We start from the raw sequence: 20,321 nt of genomic DNA, 5'->3' as shown, positions 1-20,321 counted from the left end.
TATAAGGAGGCAGTCAGAACAGGGAGAGCCCCTCCCATGTGGTTTACAAAACACTTTCCTGTCTTTAGACAGCTGTAGGGTGGGGGGAGTTAGGGTGAACCTGAAGAGGTACAGAGGTCATTCCGCTAGTTCCTGGCCGTTTCTGGCATCTGTCTAGGTATTCTGATGCCACTGGTTTATTTAGAGTCATTCAGAGTTAGATCCTTTTGAGCTACCTAGAAGAGTGAAGTGTACTGCTTTTTGATTAGAATTAGAATTTATTAACGTAAGCTGTATATCCATAAAACTTCCTGCTGGAAAGTGCTTGTTACCATAGAAGAGCTCTGTTTTTGGAATAACATCTTATTGGCAACCCCTGAGATGTGAAATTTGGAATGAGAAGGACTCAAGAAGAAGTCATTAGGCTCGTTGTTGTTTAGTTGCCCAGTCATGTCTGGGACTCTGCGACCCTGTGGATTGTAGCCCGCCAGGTCCCTCTGTTGGTGGGATTTCCCAGGCAAGAATACCTGAGTAGGTTGCCATTTCCGTCTCCATCGGATCTTCTCGATTCAGGAATTGAAGTACAGTTCCTGCGTCTTCTGCATTGCCAGGCAGATTCTTTACCACCAAGCCACGAGGAATGCCCATGTCATTAGGCTGGTGTGTCCCCTGTGCTCGTGGAAGGTAGACTTTCAACAGTGTAGTTGCTTTAGTATGTGAAAGAAACCATCAACACAAGCATTCGCTCTGTAGTGTGAGATTGCCATGGACTACTAGAATACTCTTACATGAGCATAGCATTGTGTTTTACTTATTCTTTCACTTTGAAAAGGTTGGTCTAAAAGTGCTTTCTTTTATGTCAGGCAGTGATTTTAGGGGAAAATTTGGCCAATGACTGAGCTTTCACTATCCGTCTACACTGTCTGATACCATGGGACCAGGCAGACCAGCCTCAGCCTGCGTTCATCTAGCATCTGGTGTCCAACTCGATGGGAGGAGTGACCCCAGGAAACTTCAGACCCAGGTAGTTTTGTTTTGTTTCTCTCTTCCAGTTTTTGTTAGGAAACTTTTCAGACAAAGAGAAAAGGACAATGAACACATTTTAAATCACCTCTTAGATTTAAGCATTATCATACCTAAGAAAATGGAAAAAAGTAATTCCCTCATATTCTCTAATAATGTCTTCTTTCAGCTTCACCCACTTGTCCTCTAAATGTCTTTTTGTATTAATGAAAATCCTCACACATACAGCAAGCTGCATTTTACAGTGAATATATCTGTCCTTCAGCCCATGCCTCCAGAATCCATTCATCAGTCCATCTTACTTTTGGATGCATATCAAAATAAATTGCAGATGTGCATACCCTAAGTACTTGTGCATGCATATCGTACACTAGAATTCTTTCTTTGTATACTCTTTTCTTTTGATGTATATTTTGCATCTTCAGCGACTATATTGAAATGTATACATTTTGTCATATTTGCTAAGTTTTGACCAGTGTGTACACACATGTGTAAGTCACATCTCAGATACTGATCATTTCCATTACCTCAGAATGTTCTCTTGTGCCCTTTCCTAGTCAGTGGTGCTGCCCACCCTTAACAGGCGACCACTATTCTGATTTTTTTTCACCACAGATTAGTTGCTGTGTTCTAGAACTTCATGTACACAGAATCATATACTATGTACTCTTCGGCATGAGACTTATTTCACTGGGTTTAATGTTTCTGAGCTTGATCCACTTTGTTGCGTGTATCAGTAGTTACTTTTAAAATACTGAGTCCTGTTCCATACCACTGTTTACTCATTCCCTAATTGATGGACACCTGGGCTATTGTTTAAGCCATTGTGAGTGAAGCTGCTACATTCTTATACAAATCTTTTTGTAAACATGTTTTCATTTCTCTTGGGTAAATACCTGGGAGTAAAATTACTGGCTCATAGAGTAGGTGTCTGTTTAGTTTTTTAGCAAACCAACAGACTTTCCCAAAGCAGTCTGTATCATTTTATGTTCCTACCAGTAATGAATGAGAGCTCCAGCTGCTCCACATCTTTGCCAGCATTTGGTGGTGTTTTTAAATTGTAACTATTTTCGTGGGTGTGTAGTAATATGTCAGATAAAATTTTGACTTAATTTCAGACTGACAGAAAAGTTGCAAGAATGCTACACAGTGTTCCTGGATACCCTTCTCCCAGATTTCCCAGAGGTTAACTTTTTATTAAATGTCCCCTCTCCCTTTCTCCCTCCCGCCTTCCTTTTTCTTTTCTTTCAGTGGCACCCCACTCCAGTACTCTTGCCTGGAAAAATCCCATGGACAGAGGAGCCTGGTAGGCTGCAGTCCATGGGGTTGCAAAGAGTCCAACATGACTGAGCGACTTCTTTCATTTTTCACTTTCCTGCACTGGAGAAGGAAATGGCAACCCACTCCAGTGTTCTTGCCTGGAAAATCCCAGGGATGGCGGAGCCTGGTGGGCTGCCATCTCTGGGGTCGCACAGGGTCAGACACGACTGAAGCGACTTAGCAGCAGCAGCAGCAGCTTCACATACACACACACATACACAAATGCATACAGTTGTTTTCTGCGTGCACGCGCACACACACACACACATGCAAATTGTTTTCTGAACAGATTAATTTAAGGACATGATACCCTTTTGCCCCTAAGTACTTGTGCTTGTATAATCATGGTTCAGTTCAGTTGCTCAGTCATGTCTCTTTGTGACCCGATGAATTGCAGCATGCCAGGCCTCCCTGTCCATCACCAACTCCTGGAGTTCACTCAAACTCACGTCCATCGAGTCGGTGATGCCATCCAGCCATCTCATCCTCTGTCGTCCCCTTTTCCTCCTGCCCCCAATCCCTCCCAGCATCAGAGTCTTTTCCAATGAGTCAACTCTTCGCATGAAGTGGCCAAACTACTGGAGTTTCAGCTTTAGCATCATTCCTTCCAAAGAACACCCAGGGCTGATCTCCTTCAGAATGGACTGGTTGGATCTCCTTGTAGTCCAAGGGACTCTCAAGAGTCTTCTCCAACACCACAGTTCAAAAGCATCAATTCTTCGGCGCTCAACTTTCTTCACAGTCCAACTCTCACACCCATACATGACCACTGGAAAACCTTGACTAGACGGACCTTTGTTGGCAAAGTAATGTCTCTGCTTTTGAATATGCTGTCTAGGTTGGTCATAACTTTCCTTCCAAGGAGTAAGCATCTTTCAATTTCATGGCTGCAGTCACCATCTGCAGTGATTTTGGAGCCCCCCCAAAATAAAGTCTGACACTGTTTCCATTGTTTCCCCATCTATTTCCCATGAAGTGATGGGACCAGATGCCATGATCTTTGTTTTCTGAATGTTGAGCTTTAAACCAACTTTTTCACTCTCCTCTTTTGCTTTCATCAAGAGGCTTTTGAGTTCCTCTTCACCTTCTGCCATAAGGGTGGTGTCATCTGCATATCTGAGGTTATTGATATTTCTCCCGGCAATCTTGATTCCAGCTTGTGCTACTTCCAGCCCAGCGTTTCTCATGATGTACTCTGCATAGAAGTTAAATAAGCAGGGTGACAGTATACAGCCTTGATGTACGCCTTTTCCTATTTGGAACCAGTCTGTTGTTCCATGTCCAGTTCTAACTGTTGCCTCCTGACCTGCATATACATTTCTCAAGAGGCAGGTCAGGTGGTCTGGAATTCCTGTCTCTTTCAGAATTTTCCACAGTTTATTGTGATCCACACAGTCAAAGGCTTTGGCATAGTCAATAAAGCAGAAATAGATGTTTTTCTGGAACTCTCTTGCTTTTTCCCTGATCCAGCGGATGTTGGCAATTTGATCTCTGGTTCCTCTGCCTTTTCTAAAACCAGCTTGAACATCAGGAAGTTCCCAGTTCACATTGCTGAAGCCTGGCTTGGAGAATTTTCAGGATTACTTTACTAGCGTGTGAGATGAGTGCAATTGTGCGGTAGTTTGAGCATTCTTTGGCATTGCCTTTCTTTGGGATTGGAGTGAAAATTGACCTTTTCCAGTCCTGTGGCCACTGCTGAGTTTTCCAAATTTGCTGGCCTGTTGAGTGCAGCACTTTCACAGCATCATGTTTCAGGATTTGAAATAGCTATGGTATAGTGATCAAAATCAGGAAATTATCATTAAAATGATGCTATCGTGTCATCTACAGACCTCACTGAGATTTTGTTAGTTGTTTCAATAATGTCCTTAATAGTGAAAGAAAATCCAAAATCATGACTTTCGTTACATTGCTTTAGTTTTCTTTAATCTGAATGATTTCTGAGTCTGTATTTCATGACATTGACATTTTTGAAAAATGCAGACCTGTTATTTGAGGATTTCCTCTCAATTTGGGTTTGTCTGAAATTTTCTCATAGTTACATTCAGGTTGTGCACCCGTGGTGGGAAAACCACCGAAGTGATGCTGAGTTTTTCTTAGTGCATCACCTCAGGAGGTACATACATCGATTCATTCCCATTACTGATCATGTTCAATTTTATTGTTTAATTAAGGTGGTGTCTGCCAAGTTTTCCATTGTAAAGTTTTTCTTTTACCTTTTGTAATTGGAAGTTTCTTTGAGACCATGTTAATATCCTTTTACTTCCCAGACTTCATTTGCTTTTAGCATTCATTGATGACTTTTGCCTGAATCAGTTTTTTATTATGACAATTGACAAGTGGTGATTTACTTATATCAGAGGATACTTTTAGCATTTTACTTAATTCAATATGACATTCAAACGGTCTCTGGTTTGGTCAGTGAAGTGAGAGTCACTTCAAGTAGATTTCAGTGTCCTTTTCACGTTGCCATCAGCCTTTGACCACTTTTTGGTATAAAAAGATAATGCCAGGCTCAGAGCATTTTGCCCCTTCCCAGCCACTCTTGAAAGGAGCTTTCATCCCTTTGGTGGTGAATGAATCTTAGAAGTCAGTGTCTAGGTACTGGATATGCTCGTTGGTTCTTGGATGTCAGTGTTTTGTCCTATGCTGTCCCCTAGGACAGAGATGGGAAATAGCTGTGTACACTTGTGTGCCTGAACACAATTCATGTGCAGCTCTGCACGCACATCTGCATCCTCCCCTGCTTCCTTCCCCTCTCCTCTTTCTTACTCCCTTCTTTCCCTCCTTTCTCTGTGTCTGTCTGCCTATCTGTCTGCCTATCTGTCTATATTAAAACCCTCTGAATGCACATAGGTATCTCCAATCCAGTCCAACACTTCCCATATGTAACTCTCATATTCAAGAGTGTAAAACCAGTTCCCAGTTACCCACAGTGTGTGTACTCATTTGCTTAATCCTAGAATGTACAAAACTGTTTGAAAATTCGATCCATGCCTCTGCAAAGAAAAAGAACACTACAGATTAGAGTTCAGTATTTGTTCAGAGAACTTGTTGTCTTTAGCCTGAGGGCAGATAGTCCAAATGGTATGTTCAAAAGTTGATTGGGTTGATTTTTTTTTTTTAAACCCTCACTTTTTAGTGTGGTTGTGTTAGTCCTTTGAACTTCAATTTGCTTCATTGGTTTCTGTTAGTATTCGTTTTTAGTGTTTTCCTTCATCCTTCTGAATTTTGTTTATTATCTCTTTCCCTTTCTCCCCTCTCTGTTCCTTCCTTTCTCTCCAGTGTATGTGAAACATTAACGTGATTCCAAACAAATCTATGCAGAAAAGAACATTTAGTGAAATATTACCCCCCCACCCCCAACCATTCCCTCTGTCCTTTCCACCCGATTCCTCCCTATACCCTGTAGATACTTTATCTTATTGTTATTTGATTTTTCTTCCCTATGTTTCTTTTTGCACAAATGATCAGCTGCATGTGTACTTTCTCATGAACTCTCTCTCCCCTCTTTTGAAGGGTTGCCTGCCAATGCAGGAGGCATAGGAGGCGTGGGTTCGATCCCTGGGTCAGGAAGATCCCCTGGAGAAGGAAATTGCAACCCACTCCAGTGTTCTTACCTGGAGAATCCCATGGACAGAGGAGCCTGGTGTGCTACGGTCCATGGGGTTGCAAGCAGTTGGACACGACTGAGCACGCATGCACGCACATATTACAGATACTCTTTTTTGCACTGACCAGCATGCCTGAGAAATCCCTACCCATGGGTTCTTGCACATCTTCCTCATTCTTCTTTACATCTTCATGGTACTTCTCTGCGTGGGTGTACCATAGACTGAGACATGGTTTTACGTGGGCATTTAGATCGGTTTCAGTGCTTTGCAGTTGCAAGCAACACATGTATACCCTGTGCGCATGTATGGTTGGGGATATATCTTCAGAATATATTTCTGGAAGTGAGACTGTGAGGTCAGAAGGCAAATGCACGTGTGGTTTTGTTCACTGTTGCCAGAGTCCCGTCCCTGGGACCTGTACTCCCACGGGGACCCTGTGAGCAGGCCTGTCTTCCCACAGCCCTGCCAGCAGCTTGTGTTGTTGTGTCTCTTGATTTTGCTGCTCTGTTGCTGTCTCAGTGTGTTTTCACTTAGTACTTTTATGAGCCTGACCAACATTTCATGCATTTAAAGGTCATATTTATATCTTTTTTGGTTGTTGTTAATTGTTCATGTGTTTTTACCATTTTCTACTGAGTTTTGATCTTTTCTTCACCTCAATTTTTAAGATTTCTTTATATATGGGAGCCCTTTGTATTTGCAGATATTTTTCCAGTTCTTTCCAGATGGTGTTCTTTTTTAACCATAAAAAACAGGTTGTTTTTAACATTTTTACTTGAAGTAATAAAATTTATCACTGTTTCATTGCATGTGAATTTTGAGTTATAGTTGGAAAGCCTTTCTCTACACCCAGGTTAAATAGCAATTCACTCTTTGTTTATTTACTTTAGTATATATATCAAATCCCCTAGGTATTTTAGGTCATTTTTTACTCTGGGGGGAAGGATTTCTCTAATAAGCCCACAAGTTCCAAGTACTGTTTCTCATTCTGTGCACTTTCCAGATGGTAACTTTTTTTTTCCCTCTCTCATAATCTCTACTTCTTTTCCCTAAAATTCTTTCCTTCAGTTTTCTCGCACTGGGTTTATTTTAAACTGACTCTTTATGTACATGGTTATATAAACACACATTATCGTGTGTACTGTGAGAGTTGGGCAGGCCGTCTCCACGAATAAGACATCTTCGTACAGGCCTTGCCAAGCCTGCTGGCAGAATCTTTCAAGGCTGATGACCTGCCACAGACATGGACAGGTCCAAAGCCACAGAACGATTTGTTCCCTTTGACATAGTAATCCCAGAACAGATAATTTATCCTCAGGAAATAATTTGCAAAGAGGAAAAAACTAAATGCATGGGAATATTAATTGAACTAATATTTCTATTATTGGTAAACCTGGAACAATCTCAATCTTTAATAATAAGATTATAGTCAGGATAAGCATGAAAAGGCCATTCATTGGATTTTGGAAAATGCAACTATGAAAAATAATAAAACTTGTGGGAAGATGGAAGCATGCCTATGTTTGTTAAGTGAAAAACAAAACCTGTGTCTATGATGATGATGATGGTGTTTAGTCACTAAGCTGTGTCTGACTCTTTTTCGACCCCATGGACTATAGCCTGCCAGGCTCCTCTGCATGGATTTCCCAGGCAAGAATAGTGGGGTCGGGTGCCTTTTCCTTCTCCAGGGCATCTTCCCGACCCAAGGACTGAGCCTGCAGCTCCTGCAGGGGCAGGTGGGTTCTTCACCACTGAGCCACCAGGGACGCCCCATCTATCACGATAATAACCTACAAAATCTTAAACCTGCATGAAAAGGTGTAAGTGGACTATTTAGAGCAAGAGGCACTTAGGTGCAGGATAAAAGATGTGGTCCAACCACCAGATAAAAAGTCTCAGGAAGACCTGAAGAAGTATTGTCATTGACTTAGATTCTGGGTGGTACGTCTATGGAACACTTTTCAGGAACACTCGTGATGAACTGTGTTGTTCACTTACTGGAACCTGACATTTTGACACAGGGCAGAAGTCCACCACTGGGCAGTTGAGGAACTTACTGGTTTTGCTTGCAGCTTTCTGGGTTAACTTTGTGAGGAGGATCATAGTATGCTACTAGTAACCAGAAGGATAATACAGGCGAGTCAGTGATTTCTGAGAGCTTCCCAGGTGGCACCAGCAGTAAAGAACCCGCCTGCCAGTGCAGGAGACAGAAGGGACGGGTTTGATCCTTGGGTTGGGATCTTTGATTTTTCTTCCTTGTGTTTCTTTTAGCACAGATGATCAAGTGCATTTGTACTTTCTCCTCTTTTGAAGGGTGGTGTAGGTGTAGGAAGTGCAGGTTTGATCCCTGGGTAGGGAAGATGTGCTGGAGTAGGAAATGGCAACCTACTCTGGTATTCTTGCCTGGAGAATCACGTGGACAGAGGAGCCTGGTGAGCTATAGTCCATGGGGTCGCACAGAGTTGAACACGACTGAAGCGACTTAGCAGCAGCAGCAGCAGATGACTATAGGATAAAACCAGGGGTATGTGATCAATTCAAGGGTGTGAGAGTGGCCAGTTCTTTCAGTGCAACAGGAAAATAAATACCGTGTAAGCACTAATAATAGTGTGGGTGAAATGTTAGAAACTCGATTGTAGACATATGTCAGCTCTACAATATGGTATTTTTCTAACATGTGTTTGCTTTTATTTATTTATTTTTTAAAGAACCAGCTGCAGTTTAATAGGAATGTTCCTACACATTCAAGCAACTTGGCAACCCAATACTCTTGCCCACATGGAATTAAAATTGAGAAACTGAAGCACTCATATAATGAGTCTTACCACTGTAGAGATTTGGGTTTTAGAGATGGTCCTGGCCTGAGCAGCTCTGTTTCATTTTCTGTTGTATCAGAAGAGAGACTTAGCTATGCGGTTCATCTGGCCAAAAGAGATGTAAAACGAAGACAGTTAGAAGAACATAGAAAAGAGCATCACCTCAGAAGTCAACCCCATGTCTTTCGGAACTGTGGACGCTCTCAGCATAAAACGTCTGACCTTGGGGTGGAAAGAGAGGAATCAAGGAGTCGGGAAGCCTATCATGGCAGCCACCAGCCGTCCAAAGTAGAGATTTCCAGCTCAGGTGCCAAGGTATACCTGTACACATCTCATCCAGGACAATCAGTTCTTCCTGTGCCAAATTCTCCACCCACGCATGATCCAGGGCTTCAGCCACATTCCAGGATAGATGACCACAAAAGCCTATGTGAACACAAATGCCTGCTGGAAGTTCAGCGACTCCAGAAAGAATTGAGCAGTTGTATCCGTAAAATTGAAGAAGTAGCTAAAAGAGGTGAGACAAATTGGACTCTTGACTTTGAAAAAAATGTTCCAAGAGGGTAGAGGCCAAATACATTCTTCAGGACCCCTGCCCCTCATCACTTCCCTTTCTGTCCTTCTGTCGCTAGAATGAGCATTCATGACAAGACAGATGAATTTTGAGTTTGACCAGTGTCTTTTTTTCTGAAGAGTTTGCCCTAGCATCTCTTTCCAGCAGAGGCACCTGGAACAGCTCCTTTTCCTTAGGCTGTGCTGGGTGAGTTGAATGACTGAGGGTCCCACCTAGTAATCATAGTACCTGCTGTCTTCTGGCACCTGAGTGCCAATTATCCTGTAATGTTTTGCTTCTGTATCCAGAAGTCCTTCTGGAAAAGTTATTTTTAGTTGTTCAGAAAAGAACATTATATAAAACATGTATATTCTAGATAAAAACAGTTCTAAGTTGGGCAATGTTTAGATGAGTATGCCGCAGTGGTAGGGAGCTACAGAGGTATGTATGAGATATCTGACCGCAGGGTAGAAAGGAAGGTATATAATTCTCTCATACTGTTTTCTACAATCTTTCACCGTTCTCTACGCCCTTGCATTTTCCTGGAGAGTAGAAGATTGGTTGCACATGGAAAATTTGGGGTTACCATAGCTGAGAAGTAGAGGAGTCAAGCCTAGCTTTCAGACTGCAAGGCATAGGGAGTTGGCATCAAAAGGAGCTACTGTGCCAGGATAGTAGAGTCTATGATGATCTTTTGCATTTTAAAGTCAAGTAATGTATGCATATGCACGTTACGTAATGAATTTAAGGTACGGTACAGAAACAGATTGAACAAAATAGAACAAAACTATGTAAATGAAGGTATTTTGGCATGGGAAAAAAAACAAGGAAAGTACAAAATAAGACATTAGGAATGGGCAAAAAATTTGTTTCTAAGCTTCCACAGAGTCTGCTAAAGAGGAAAATGTGATCAATTAGAGAATTTACAAAGAAAAAAGAAATTGCACAAGGAGAAAATTATGCCAGGTATAGAGGTTGGAAGATTTCTCTGGTGGGTCTTCATAAAGAATATGTTGTGTAATATGAACAAGTCAAAAACATTCCTACATCACAGTAACAGAAGTGTTTTGGCTCATTTCTCCTAACTTTGCTCAGTGGTGGTCTGTAGCATGACCCCATGGAACAGTGTGGTAGAAACCGTGCTCCTGGGGTGAGGTGGGGGGAAGCAAAGCCACGAGGCATGCCACCCTACTGAGGGGGCCTTGTATAGGGGGCCTTAGAGCAGAGCTGCTCAGGTAGTCTTCCAGAAACAATTTCTTTGAACTAATTGTTTGAAAATACGGAGCAGCATTGTGTACAAGGGTCTGCTTCCTGACAAATAGACGAAGGCTTTGGCAAATAATTTTAGCCCTTGCTATCTTAATATGTTACAGAAAGGTTTCCTCTTCTGGGTTCAGGATAAGAAAGTATAAAAGAAATCTTGCTGTATATAAAAATAGGTCAATACAAGAGTTTGTGGCGATAAAGCGGAACTGCTCAGACGGGAAAAAAAAAAAATAGGTCAATAAATTATTTTTTTTAATGGAAAGCATTATAGATTTGGGTTCAATATAAATAGCTTAAAAATAATAACCGCATAACAGTGGGCTAGGCTGTCCGGAGCATTCGGATTTGATTAACACCTTCCTGTCTCTTCCATCTCGGAGTCAAGTACACAGGCCCCCTTGCTCGTTTCTTGGCTGATGAAAACAAATTTTTTGTTAGGACAACCTCATTTTTTTTTTTTTTTCTTAGTAAAACTAAAGATCTTTAACCTCATTATTTCTGTGAGCCATTGAAGTTTTTAATCAGCTTTTATGTATGGTTTATAATCCACTTTGGGGGGAAAAATATTTTCAGATCGCGTGGAAGAAGCTTTGGATCCTGATGAGGAGCGGAGGATCCGGGTCAGGAGACAAGAGCAGGCGGTCCGTTCTGCCCGTATGCTCTATGTCCTCCAGCAACAGGTGCGGAGGAGCAAGGATGAGGGTGGGGTGGCCTTCCCAGGGAATTCGTGCTTTCCTTTTGTGCCAGAAGTATCAGCATCAGTGCATCCTACATGGATTCTGATATGTTTGTGCGACTAAGTTTCCTGAATGTGTGGACAAACAATTCTTCCTCTTTCCGCCCTCCGTCTTTATGTGTCTGTGTGTATACAGCCAAACTCCTTAAATACTGTTTTGTTTGTTTTTTTCTGCTTTTCGGGGGTCACAGACACTTGAGGATCTACTGAAAGCTATGTGTCCTTTCCCCAGGAAAAAAGTGCTTATACAGCACATATTTTTGTAGACAAGTTTAAGTGGATCAGTTACCCTGAAATCCTTGGTCCCCAGTAACGCACCTTGTAGTCTTAGAGGAAAGGGACTTTGTTAGTTTCCCATCCATTGCATGTTTATTGTATATTAGAAGCTTAGTACATAGTAGATGGGCTTCCCTGATGGCTCAGCTGGTCAAGAATCTACTTGCAGTGTGGGAGACCTGGGTTCGATCCCTGGGTTGGGAAGATCCCCTGGAGAAGGGCTTCCCTCATAGCTCAGTCGGCAAAGAATCTTCCTGCAATGCAGGAGACCCGGGTTTGATTCCTGGGTTGGGAAGATCCCCTGGAGGAGGAAATAGCAATCCACTCCAGTATTCTTCCCTGGAAAATCCCATGGACAGAGGAGCCTGGCAGACTACAGTCCATGGGGTCGCAAGAGTCGGACATGACTTAGCAACTAAACCACCACCACCATGTAGCAGATAGTTTGGTTGTCTTTACTAAATAGTAAAGAATGAAGAATATGTTAAATGTCACTCAGGATGCATTTTGTCATTTTTCAGTTGCTCAGTCGTGTCCAACTCTTTGCGACCCCATGGACTGCAGCATGCCAATCTCCTCTGTCCAGGCTACATGTAGTGGCTGATGAATAGGCATTTATATTATTTATATTATGGGTAGATTTTTAAAAAATGTTTGTTTCAGCTTTAATTGGAGAAGGAAATGGCAACCCATTCCAATATCCTTGCCTGGAAAATCCTATGGACAGAGGAGCTGTCCATGGGGTTGCAGAGTCAGACATGACTACGTGACGTCACTTTTTCAATTTTAATGTCTTACTTGTTAGTAAGCATTGAACTTATTTCTGGTCACTTAGGTCACATTTTAGCTTTCTTGCTTGAACCCCAAACTGGGCTCTTTGATTGAAAGATAATGCCTGAGTGAGATTTTGTTCTTATTCTTGTTGGCTTCTGTTTTGGTCCTTACTCTACACTGCTGTCATAGGGATTGTTGTGAAGCATGAATCTTAGCCTGTCAGAACTCTGCTTGAAAGGTGTGGTTGGCTCTCTGTAACTAAGAGGGTGAAAGCTGCCTTCTTTCTTTATAACTGATTGATTATTTTCTCTTTGGTTGTGCGGGCTCTTCGTTGCTGCACACAGGCTTCTCCATGCGGTGAGCAGGGCCTACTCTCTAGGCCCTGAGAGAGCACCCTGAGCGCACAGGATTCTTCGTGCCACGGCTTCTTGTGCCGCGGAGCCTGGGCTCCAGGGCGCGTGCGCTTCAGTAGTAGCAGCTCCAGGACTCTTGGAGCGCAGGCTCGCTAGTTGTGGCACATGGGCTTTGTTGCCCCACAGCATGTGGGATCGAACCCCGCATCAGCAGGTGGATTCTTAACCTCTGGACCATCAGGAAAGTCCAAAAGCTGGATTCTTTGGCAGCACGGCACTGAAAACTTCCTTATGTGGCCTCCTACCTTTCTCGAGTCACTTCCTTTATGTTAAATTCCTCTTACAGTGGGAATCAAGGGATGGAAGGGAAACCTGTGCTGTAGTCACCATCTCAGACTGGAAACCAGTAGCTGTTGTGGGAGTGCTTGAATGAGGAGTCTGTTCTCATTTTCAAGTGACTTGAATCAATAATGGTTATATTTGGACAAGATAAGATGCATCCTTTTCTACAAAAAAGATCAGTGGAAAGGTACAAAGATTTTCATTTTTTCCCCTCCCCTTTATGAACCAGGTTAAAGAAATCCAGGAAGAATTGGATAAATTGAGTCCACATAAGATTAAACACACTAAGAAGGTATGATGCAATTTAATTATGCTTAATTTTTATTATTTATAAACTACATTTCCAGTGCTTTGGTGGTATTACGTTTGGGTTCTCTGCACCGATACTTATCATCAACACTTGTAGAAACTTGTTAGGGAGTGAGCGTCTTAAATATCCTGACTACTGGGGTCACCTTCCAAGAAACAGGTTCTGAAAATAGATTGTTGTTGCAGCTGGTATAAGAAATTGAGCATGAGAGGGAAAACACTTTGTCATTAGGAAACCTTTAAATTTTATAGTTCCCTTTACTATGAAAAAGTTTTCACAATGGAAGTCGTTCTTACATGAAAGATTGACTGTAAATGTTTGTTAAGGGTTAGGTTAACATGTAGACGTTCTGAGTATTGAAGTAACTCTTGCATCTCATTTACTGCCAGTCATGGGCAGTGTCCAGGCTGGCTGCTGCCCATCGAGGAGCAATTCGGGCCTTACAGACGTTTGTCACTCAGTTCACTGCCGGAGGGGAGTACCCTGTTCCTACTTGGTGCAAGGAGCTGGGCAGTCTTATCCGCCAGCTCTCTCTCTGTTCTGCCAAGCTGGAGGCCGAGTCTTCTGTCCCTGATGTGGTGATAGATATCCTGCAACAGATCGAGGTATGAAATTGACCACGATTTGTATTTAAAGTGCATTATTTCTAAGCGGGGAGGTTATGTTCACCACTGCCTGATTTCATTGAGGTTCATGGAGAACACAAGACTCATCTGGTACCTAGTAAATTCAAGCTTTGCAGAGAGCAGAAGGAGCACTTCATTTTAATTTCGTTGTTTTTATAGTCTAGTCAATATTGTATCTTACTTCTTTGAGAAATAGTGTCTTAAGTCTAGAACATAAAACAACTCATAACCAGGCCATTAATTAAGCAGAATATTCCATTCCATGACCATGCCATTTAATAAAGAATGTATTAGCATATAAAAGGAAAACAGTAAAACTGTTTAGTAGTTAGGTTAGCATATCAGTGTGCAATCTAGATAGATTTTTGAAAAGAAGCACAAAAATGTATGGAAGCAAGCCTAAAGTCTTGTGCGATGGCTAGAGACTTCTGGAGATCCCAACTGGTATGTACTAGTCAGGAATGGATAGTGTTCTTAGCTCTTATTGGTGATGAAGACAGCAAAAACAGTCTGTCCTTAAATCTTGATAGTTCTCTGAAGTTTAGAGAATGCTGCCATTCATCCTTACTGTATTGCTGTGATTTGCAGTTGGTTTCATTACTATTTTACATATTAAAAAAAGCAGAGCTCAGGGACATGACACAGACACTTCCCTTGAAGGCCGGGAATCAAACAGCTGTCTTGAACTCCCATGCCATTGTCTTTCCACTGTACCACACATTTTCACCCCCAGATTAAAGGAAAAGAAGCCTTTATATTGGTGTGAGATATATAATGGTAAACTGTTAGGGAAGCATGCTGTAGTGGGAAGAATTCTAGACCAAGCGACAGACCATTTCTACCATTAGCTACCCCTTGGTGATCTTTGAGACCTTTTCTACCTTTATCATTACCCAGCAAATATATTTGTGATTTACATTGCTTACATTTATGTATATGGAATCACTATCAGGAATGCAATTTTTTTTTCCTGTTTCCTGATTTTTTTTTTTAATTTTTATTTTTACTTTATTTTGCTTTACAATACTGTATTGGCTTTGCCATACATTGACATGAATCTGCCACGGGTGTACATGAGTTCCCAATCCTGAACCCCCCTCCCACCTCCCAGGAATGCAATTTTATTTGAAGAACATAGCTTGATCATTCTAGAAAGGATCTCAAGAGATATAGTGTCTATCCCAAAGTTTGGGCAAGAGTACCTTAACATAATGTTTCTTAAACATACCCTTTATCTCCCGTACATTTGAAAATATTCAGTAGCACAAGAAATTTATTCCTGTTGATGTGTACTACACTATCCCACAGTTTATGTTCTTATTCCTGATTGTTATCTGAACTAAATGTCCCTGGCTGTGTTCCGTTTTCATTAACATGTACTGACCATGGGAGACTGGGCCCTTGCTGCCTGGTGATGAGTGAGTGGGTGCTTGTTAGAGCACATGACTCTCTCAGGAAAGGGGGCTGGCGGGGACAGATCTCCCGCATTGTGGTAGATGAGTGATCAGAGCCATTAACATGCTGTTTCCTTTAGTTTATGAAGATGTGCGTTATAGTTTGTGTGCCCACTTAAAAGATTATTTAAGTTTATGAGGTTTTCATTGAAAATTAATGAAGTGAATTCTATTGGATTATATTCTGAAGACTGTGGTTAGTTTTTAAACGGTGATCCTTAATTTTAGAATTTGAATACCTTTAATAGTAGTGATATTTTTTACTTTTTGATCATTGGTTTTCATGAGCTAAACATGTAAAAGAACATGCAGAATTCCTTTTATTAACTGGATGTCCTAAATAACCAAGTTTTAACAGTAAGTGATGGTTCAGTAACAATTGGAGATGGCCATTTAACAACACATTTTTCCAGGGTCCCCATTTTCCATTTTGTGATCAACAGTCAGACTTCTGTGAGACAAACTAAGAGAATGATTGACTATTTCATGGCAGGCTTTGGAATCTCTCCTGGAAAAGAAGCTGTCTCCAAAAAAGGCAAAAAAATGTTTTGGTGAAATTCGGAGCAGATTTCCCATTGGTAGCCAAAGGGCCTTAGAGAGATGGCGAAACACATCCCCAAAGAGTGAGAGGAAGCCCTTTGTAGCAAAGGAGATACTTCCACAGGAAACAAGACGACCTTCAGTGGCAAAGAAGCTCCTTGCTGGTATGTGTCCTAAAGTGTTTACTGCAAGATACTTTATTCCTTGGCATTGTCTGGGCTGTAACAGTTGCCACATTGAGGGAAAAGTCAGGATTTCGAAGTCTGGTCAACAATAAGTGCACTTGAACTAGGATAAGTGAACAGCCACCAAGATGCTACTTTAGGCTGGAGGCTGGAGTATTTCCATAGAGGAGGGAGAGTGAAGAAAGTAAAATTCCCTTTTCCTGCATTTGGGCTAACCAAAGTAAATTCCTATAGAGCTGGCAGTTAAAACCCTACTTTCTCTTCTAAGTTTGTTTATTTACATTTTAATGATAGCTGTGTATACATATACACACAAACACATACTTGGTTGATATGAATGGATTTTTTTTTTACATAGGTAATAAATAAATTCTTGTTATTCCAGTAAGTAGAATTATAAGCTTAAATGGTTTGCTGACTTAAAACAGACACTGCCAACTTGCCCTTGAAAATGGGTGTACAGTTATGTTCTCACCTAGCACTGACCCCATATCCTTACCAAGTACTGTATGTAATGAAATATGAAAATTTCCAGCCTCTTGGTGGAAAATGTTATTGAATATCTTACTGTTTTATATTTCCCTGATTCCTGGTGAGGAATATTTTTCTTTCACATGTTCCTTGGCCTTGTTTATTTCTTCCTCTAATGTGATTTGTCTGTTCATATCCTTTGCCATCTCCCTACTGGGTCCTGTCTTTGCTTCAGAAGTTCTTTATGTATTTTGGATCTTCATCCTTTTCGGTTTTACATATATCATAAATATTTTCTTTTAAGATGCTTAACTTTCGCAGCCCTGCCCCCCTTTCCCAGGGAGTGCATTTTGACACATGATGCTGACTCTTGAGTTTTGGCAAATCTGCATATGAAGTTAAGGAAATTTTCTTCTGTTCTTGTTTTGCTGAGAGATTTTCTTGTCCTCTTTTTTTCTTCATAGTTAAACTGACAAATCTATACTGATAGTACTTTAGAGTAGTTTTAAAATTTTAATATTGAAAATTTTAATGTGCCATTATATCAGCTGGTTTCCCTTATTTCAGTTGAAGTAGAATATATGATGGCTCATCGGTAAAGAGCCTGCCTGCAATGCAGGAGACACAGGAGATGGGGTTTGATCCTTGGTTTGGGAAGATCCCCTAGAGGAGGAAATGGTAACCCACCCCAGTATTCTTGCCTGAAAAATCCCAAAGGTTTGCCAAGAGTTGGACACAGCAGAGCAACTAAGCAACAACAGTTTTCCTTTTATAAACTGAAGTGGACTGTACAGTCATTGGGTTTTTTCCAGTTTGGAGTGGTTATAAGGAGAACTACTGTGATTGTTTTCATATATGTCTCTTGGTACATGTGTGTGTGTATTTCTGTTGGGTTTATTCCCAGGAGTAGTATTGTTAGGTCATCAGGGTATGTATTTGTTCAACGGATTTTTTTCAAAGTAGTTTTATCTTTTATATTCCAACCAGTTGCCTATGAGAATGGTCGCTATACATCCTTGTCAGCACTTGTTATTAGTTTTAGAAATTCTAGCCACCTGGCTGGTGTGTGAGGCTGTCATTGTGGTCTTAGTGTTCGTTTTCTGGATGATTCATGTTGAGTGCTGTTTCGTATATTTATTGCCCATTTACATGTCTTTTGTGAAGGGCCAGTTCAAGTCTCTTTCCCAGTCCTCCCTCTGCCTCCCCCTCTCTTTCTTATTTTCTGTTCCTTTTTTCCTTTCACTTTTCGTTATTGATTTGCCGAGTTCTTCGTAGGAGTATGCTGCATATGGGCCCTTTCCCAATTACCTGTGTTGTAAATATTCTTTTAGAAATAAGATGTGGCTTGCTTTTAAATGTTGCTGTAGTGTCTTTTGATGGACAGAATTCTTAATTTCACTGAATTCCAATGTAGCAATCTTTTCCTATATAGGTTTTTTTTTTTTTTTTTTTCAAGATTGTTTTTGGGTCTTGTTTAAGAGGCTTTTCCTGGAAAAGGAAATGGCAACCCACTCCAGTATTCTTGCCTAGGAAATCCCATGGACAGAGGAGCCTAGCAGGCTACAATCCATGGGGTCACAAAGAGTCAGACATGATTTAGCGAGTGAACAACAATAATGCCCTGGTCAGGGGAAAAAAATAAAGAATTACTTAATAGAAAAAAAAAAGCTTTTCCCTTTGCCGTATATTATTTTCTAGAAAAGGTTCATTTTCTTCCAGGTGGATATCTACTTGAGGTAGCACTCTTCTTTGAAAATGTTATCCTTTTTCTCACAGTGGCGATGTCACTTTTGTTATAAGTTAAGTGTCCTCATGTGTAGGGGTCACTTCCTGGGTCCTCTGTTCTCTTCCATTGATCTGATTGTAGGTTCTTAGGCTAGTGTATACTATCTTAATTATTCTAAATCAGCTTTTGTCAGCAGTGACCCTCAGTATTTCCTTAGAAATTTTAGGATCAGAATTTGTTGCTGCGCTGCCCTCTCTCTCTCAACACTCACAACAAACAACCTATTGAAATTTTGGTGGGGAATTGGTATCTTTACAAAATTATATTTCCCAATCCACAGGCAGGATATATGTCCCTCTATTCATTTAAGTTGTCTTTAAATACTCTTAGTAACTTACAATGTGTGTGTGTGTGTTCGTCTTTAGTTATAATTATTCCTTGGTATTGCTATTTCCAGTGCTCTTGTGAAGGATGTCTTTTTAAAAATTTAATTTCTAGCGTATATTATGGGTATACACACAGTTGATTTTATGTGTTGATCTTGTATCTAGCAACCTTGCTAATTTATTTCTGTAAATTTATCTGCAGATTATTTGTGTTTTTCAATGTATACAGTCATGTCATCTATGAATATAACCATTGGTTTATGTCCTCCTTCCCAATCTTTATTTCTCTTATTATTTTTTTTCTATAGTTTTCTGGTTTTATTTACTTGATCTTTAGACGACTGATATAAAGGTATGTTAAAGACTTGAAGACTTTTAAAATTTTTCATTGTACTTGTATTCATTTTTGTTTAGTGCATTTTGAAGTCGTGCTATTAGATGCATAAGCGTTCCTTACTGATCAATCCTTTTTGGTGGATTTTATGTATTATTATTAAGTATTTGTCTTGCTAATGTTATTCACTTTGGGTTCTGTTTTGTTTGATACAAATATTGTTTCATCTACCCAACTCATTTGGCCTTTACCAAGAATAACATTTCACATCCCTGTATGTGCAGTCCGTCTTTGCTCTTTTGAGAATGTCTGTTGTAAATACTTCATTGTCAGTGTTTTTAACCCTGTTGTAGAGTTCTATATTTAACCTACTGACATGTACTGAGATTAATGGCACATTTGGACTTCTTTCTCCCTTTTTATTTTTGATCTGCCACTTCTTTTTCTTTGTTGTAACTTACTGTGTTAATCGAGTTCTTGTTTCATTTTGTTTCTTCTACTGATCTGAAGTTATAAATCAGTTCAGTTTCTCAGTTTGTCACTAATTCTTGGGCACCTCCATAGTGTAATGCCCTGCCTGTATCGTGAATGTAACAAAACCTAACCTCCTTAGTCACTGTTAGATATTTACTTGCTGTGCCGTGGCATTCTGTTCCCTTCATTGGTAGGCAGGTAGAACTAATGCTGCCACCTTCCTTCTACCCAGGGGCCGCCTTCTGCTCAGTGTGAGTGTGAAGCTTATTGGATGATGTATCCTCTGTGGGAGCTCAGGGCCCGGCAGTAATTAGGCGCTTAAATAACCAGCTGTGAAGAGGGTGTAGTAGAGCAAGAAAAGGCCTTTGAGCAACAGATCATGGTAACTTCAGTTCTGGGTGTTAGGGGCTCGTTTACGATGCTCTGGAGGAAATGTAGAGAACTTTCCAGGCCTGCCCACAGAGAAGGGTTTCCCAAATGAGTTAAAAGATGAGAGGGACCCATAACTGTGTAGTGCACTAACAGGCAGGGACGAGCTTCAGAGAGAAAAGTTGGGAAGCCTGTTCATTTAAAACTCACCACAGGTACCAGTGAGGGAAAGCAGGAAGACAGACCGTTGTGGGGAAAATGGGGACCAAAAAGACCTCCCTCTAGTCCCAGCTCGGAGAAGGCGATGGCACCCCACTCCAGGCTTCTTGCCTGGAAAATCCCACGGACGGAGGAGCCTGGTAGGCTGCAGTCCATGGGTTTGCGAAGAGTTGGA

At 41.0% G+C, this 20,321-nt stretch overlaps 1 protein-coding gene across 5 annotated transcripts in view; it reads left to right on the top strand.

Moving 5' to 3' along the window:
- KIAA0753 (KIAA0753 ortholog) overlaps positions 1-20,321 on the top strand; it is a 60,600-nt gene that overhangs the window by 4,631 nt on the left and 35,648 nt on the right. For 3 of the 5 annotated variants that reach the window (XR_005721602.1, XM_040243691.1, XM_040243689.1), the window contains exons 2-7: positions 843-1,003; positions 8,645-9,269; positions 11,145-11,251; positions 13,282-13,344; positions 13,752-13,967; positions 15,936-16,146. Coding sequence is in view for 2 of the 5 variants with exons in the window: in XM_040243691.1 (XP_040099625.1) it covers positions 911-1,003; positions 8,645-9,269; positions 11,145-11,251; positions 13,282-13,344; positions 13,752-13,967; positions 15,936-16,146 (1,315 nt within the window). In the remaining 3 variants the exon portion in view is untranslated. Of the gene's footprint in view, positions 1-842; positions 1,004-8,644; positions 9,270-11,144; positions 11,252-13,056; positions 13,240-13,281; positions 13,345-13,751; positions 13,968-15,935; positions 16,147-20,321 lie in introns of those variants that run through there. The other 2 variants (XR_005721601.1, XR_005721600.1) reach the window with 2 other exon arrangements.

The sequence above is a fragment of the Oryx dammah genome, unplaced genomic scaffold, assembly GCF_014754425.2.
Source record: "Oryx dammah isolate SB20612 unplaced genomic scaffold, SCBI_Odam_1.1 HiC_scaffold_8, whole genome shotgun sequence".
Taxonomy (NCBI): Eukaryota; Metazoa; Chordata; class Mammalia; order Artiodactyla; family Bovidae; genus Oryx; species Oryx dammah.
Note: the sequence above shows the minus strand (reverse complement) of the source record. Positions and strands in the feature narration are given on the sequence as shown.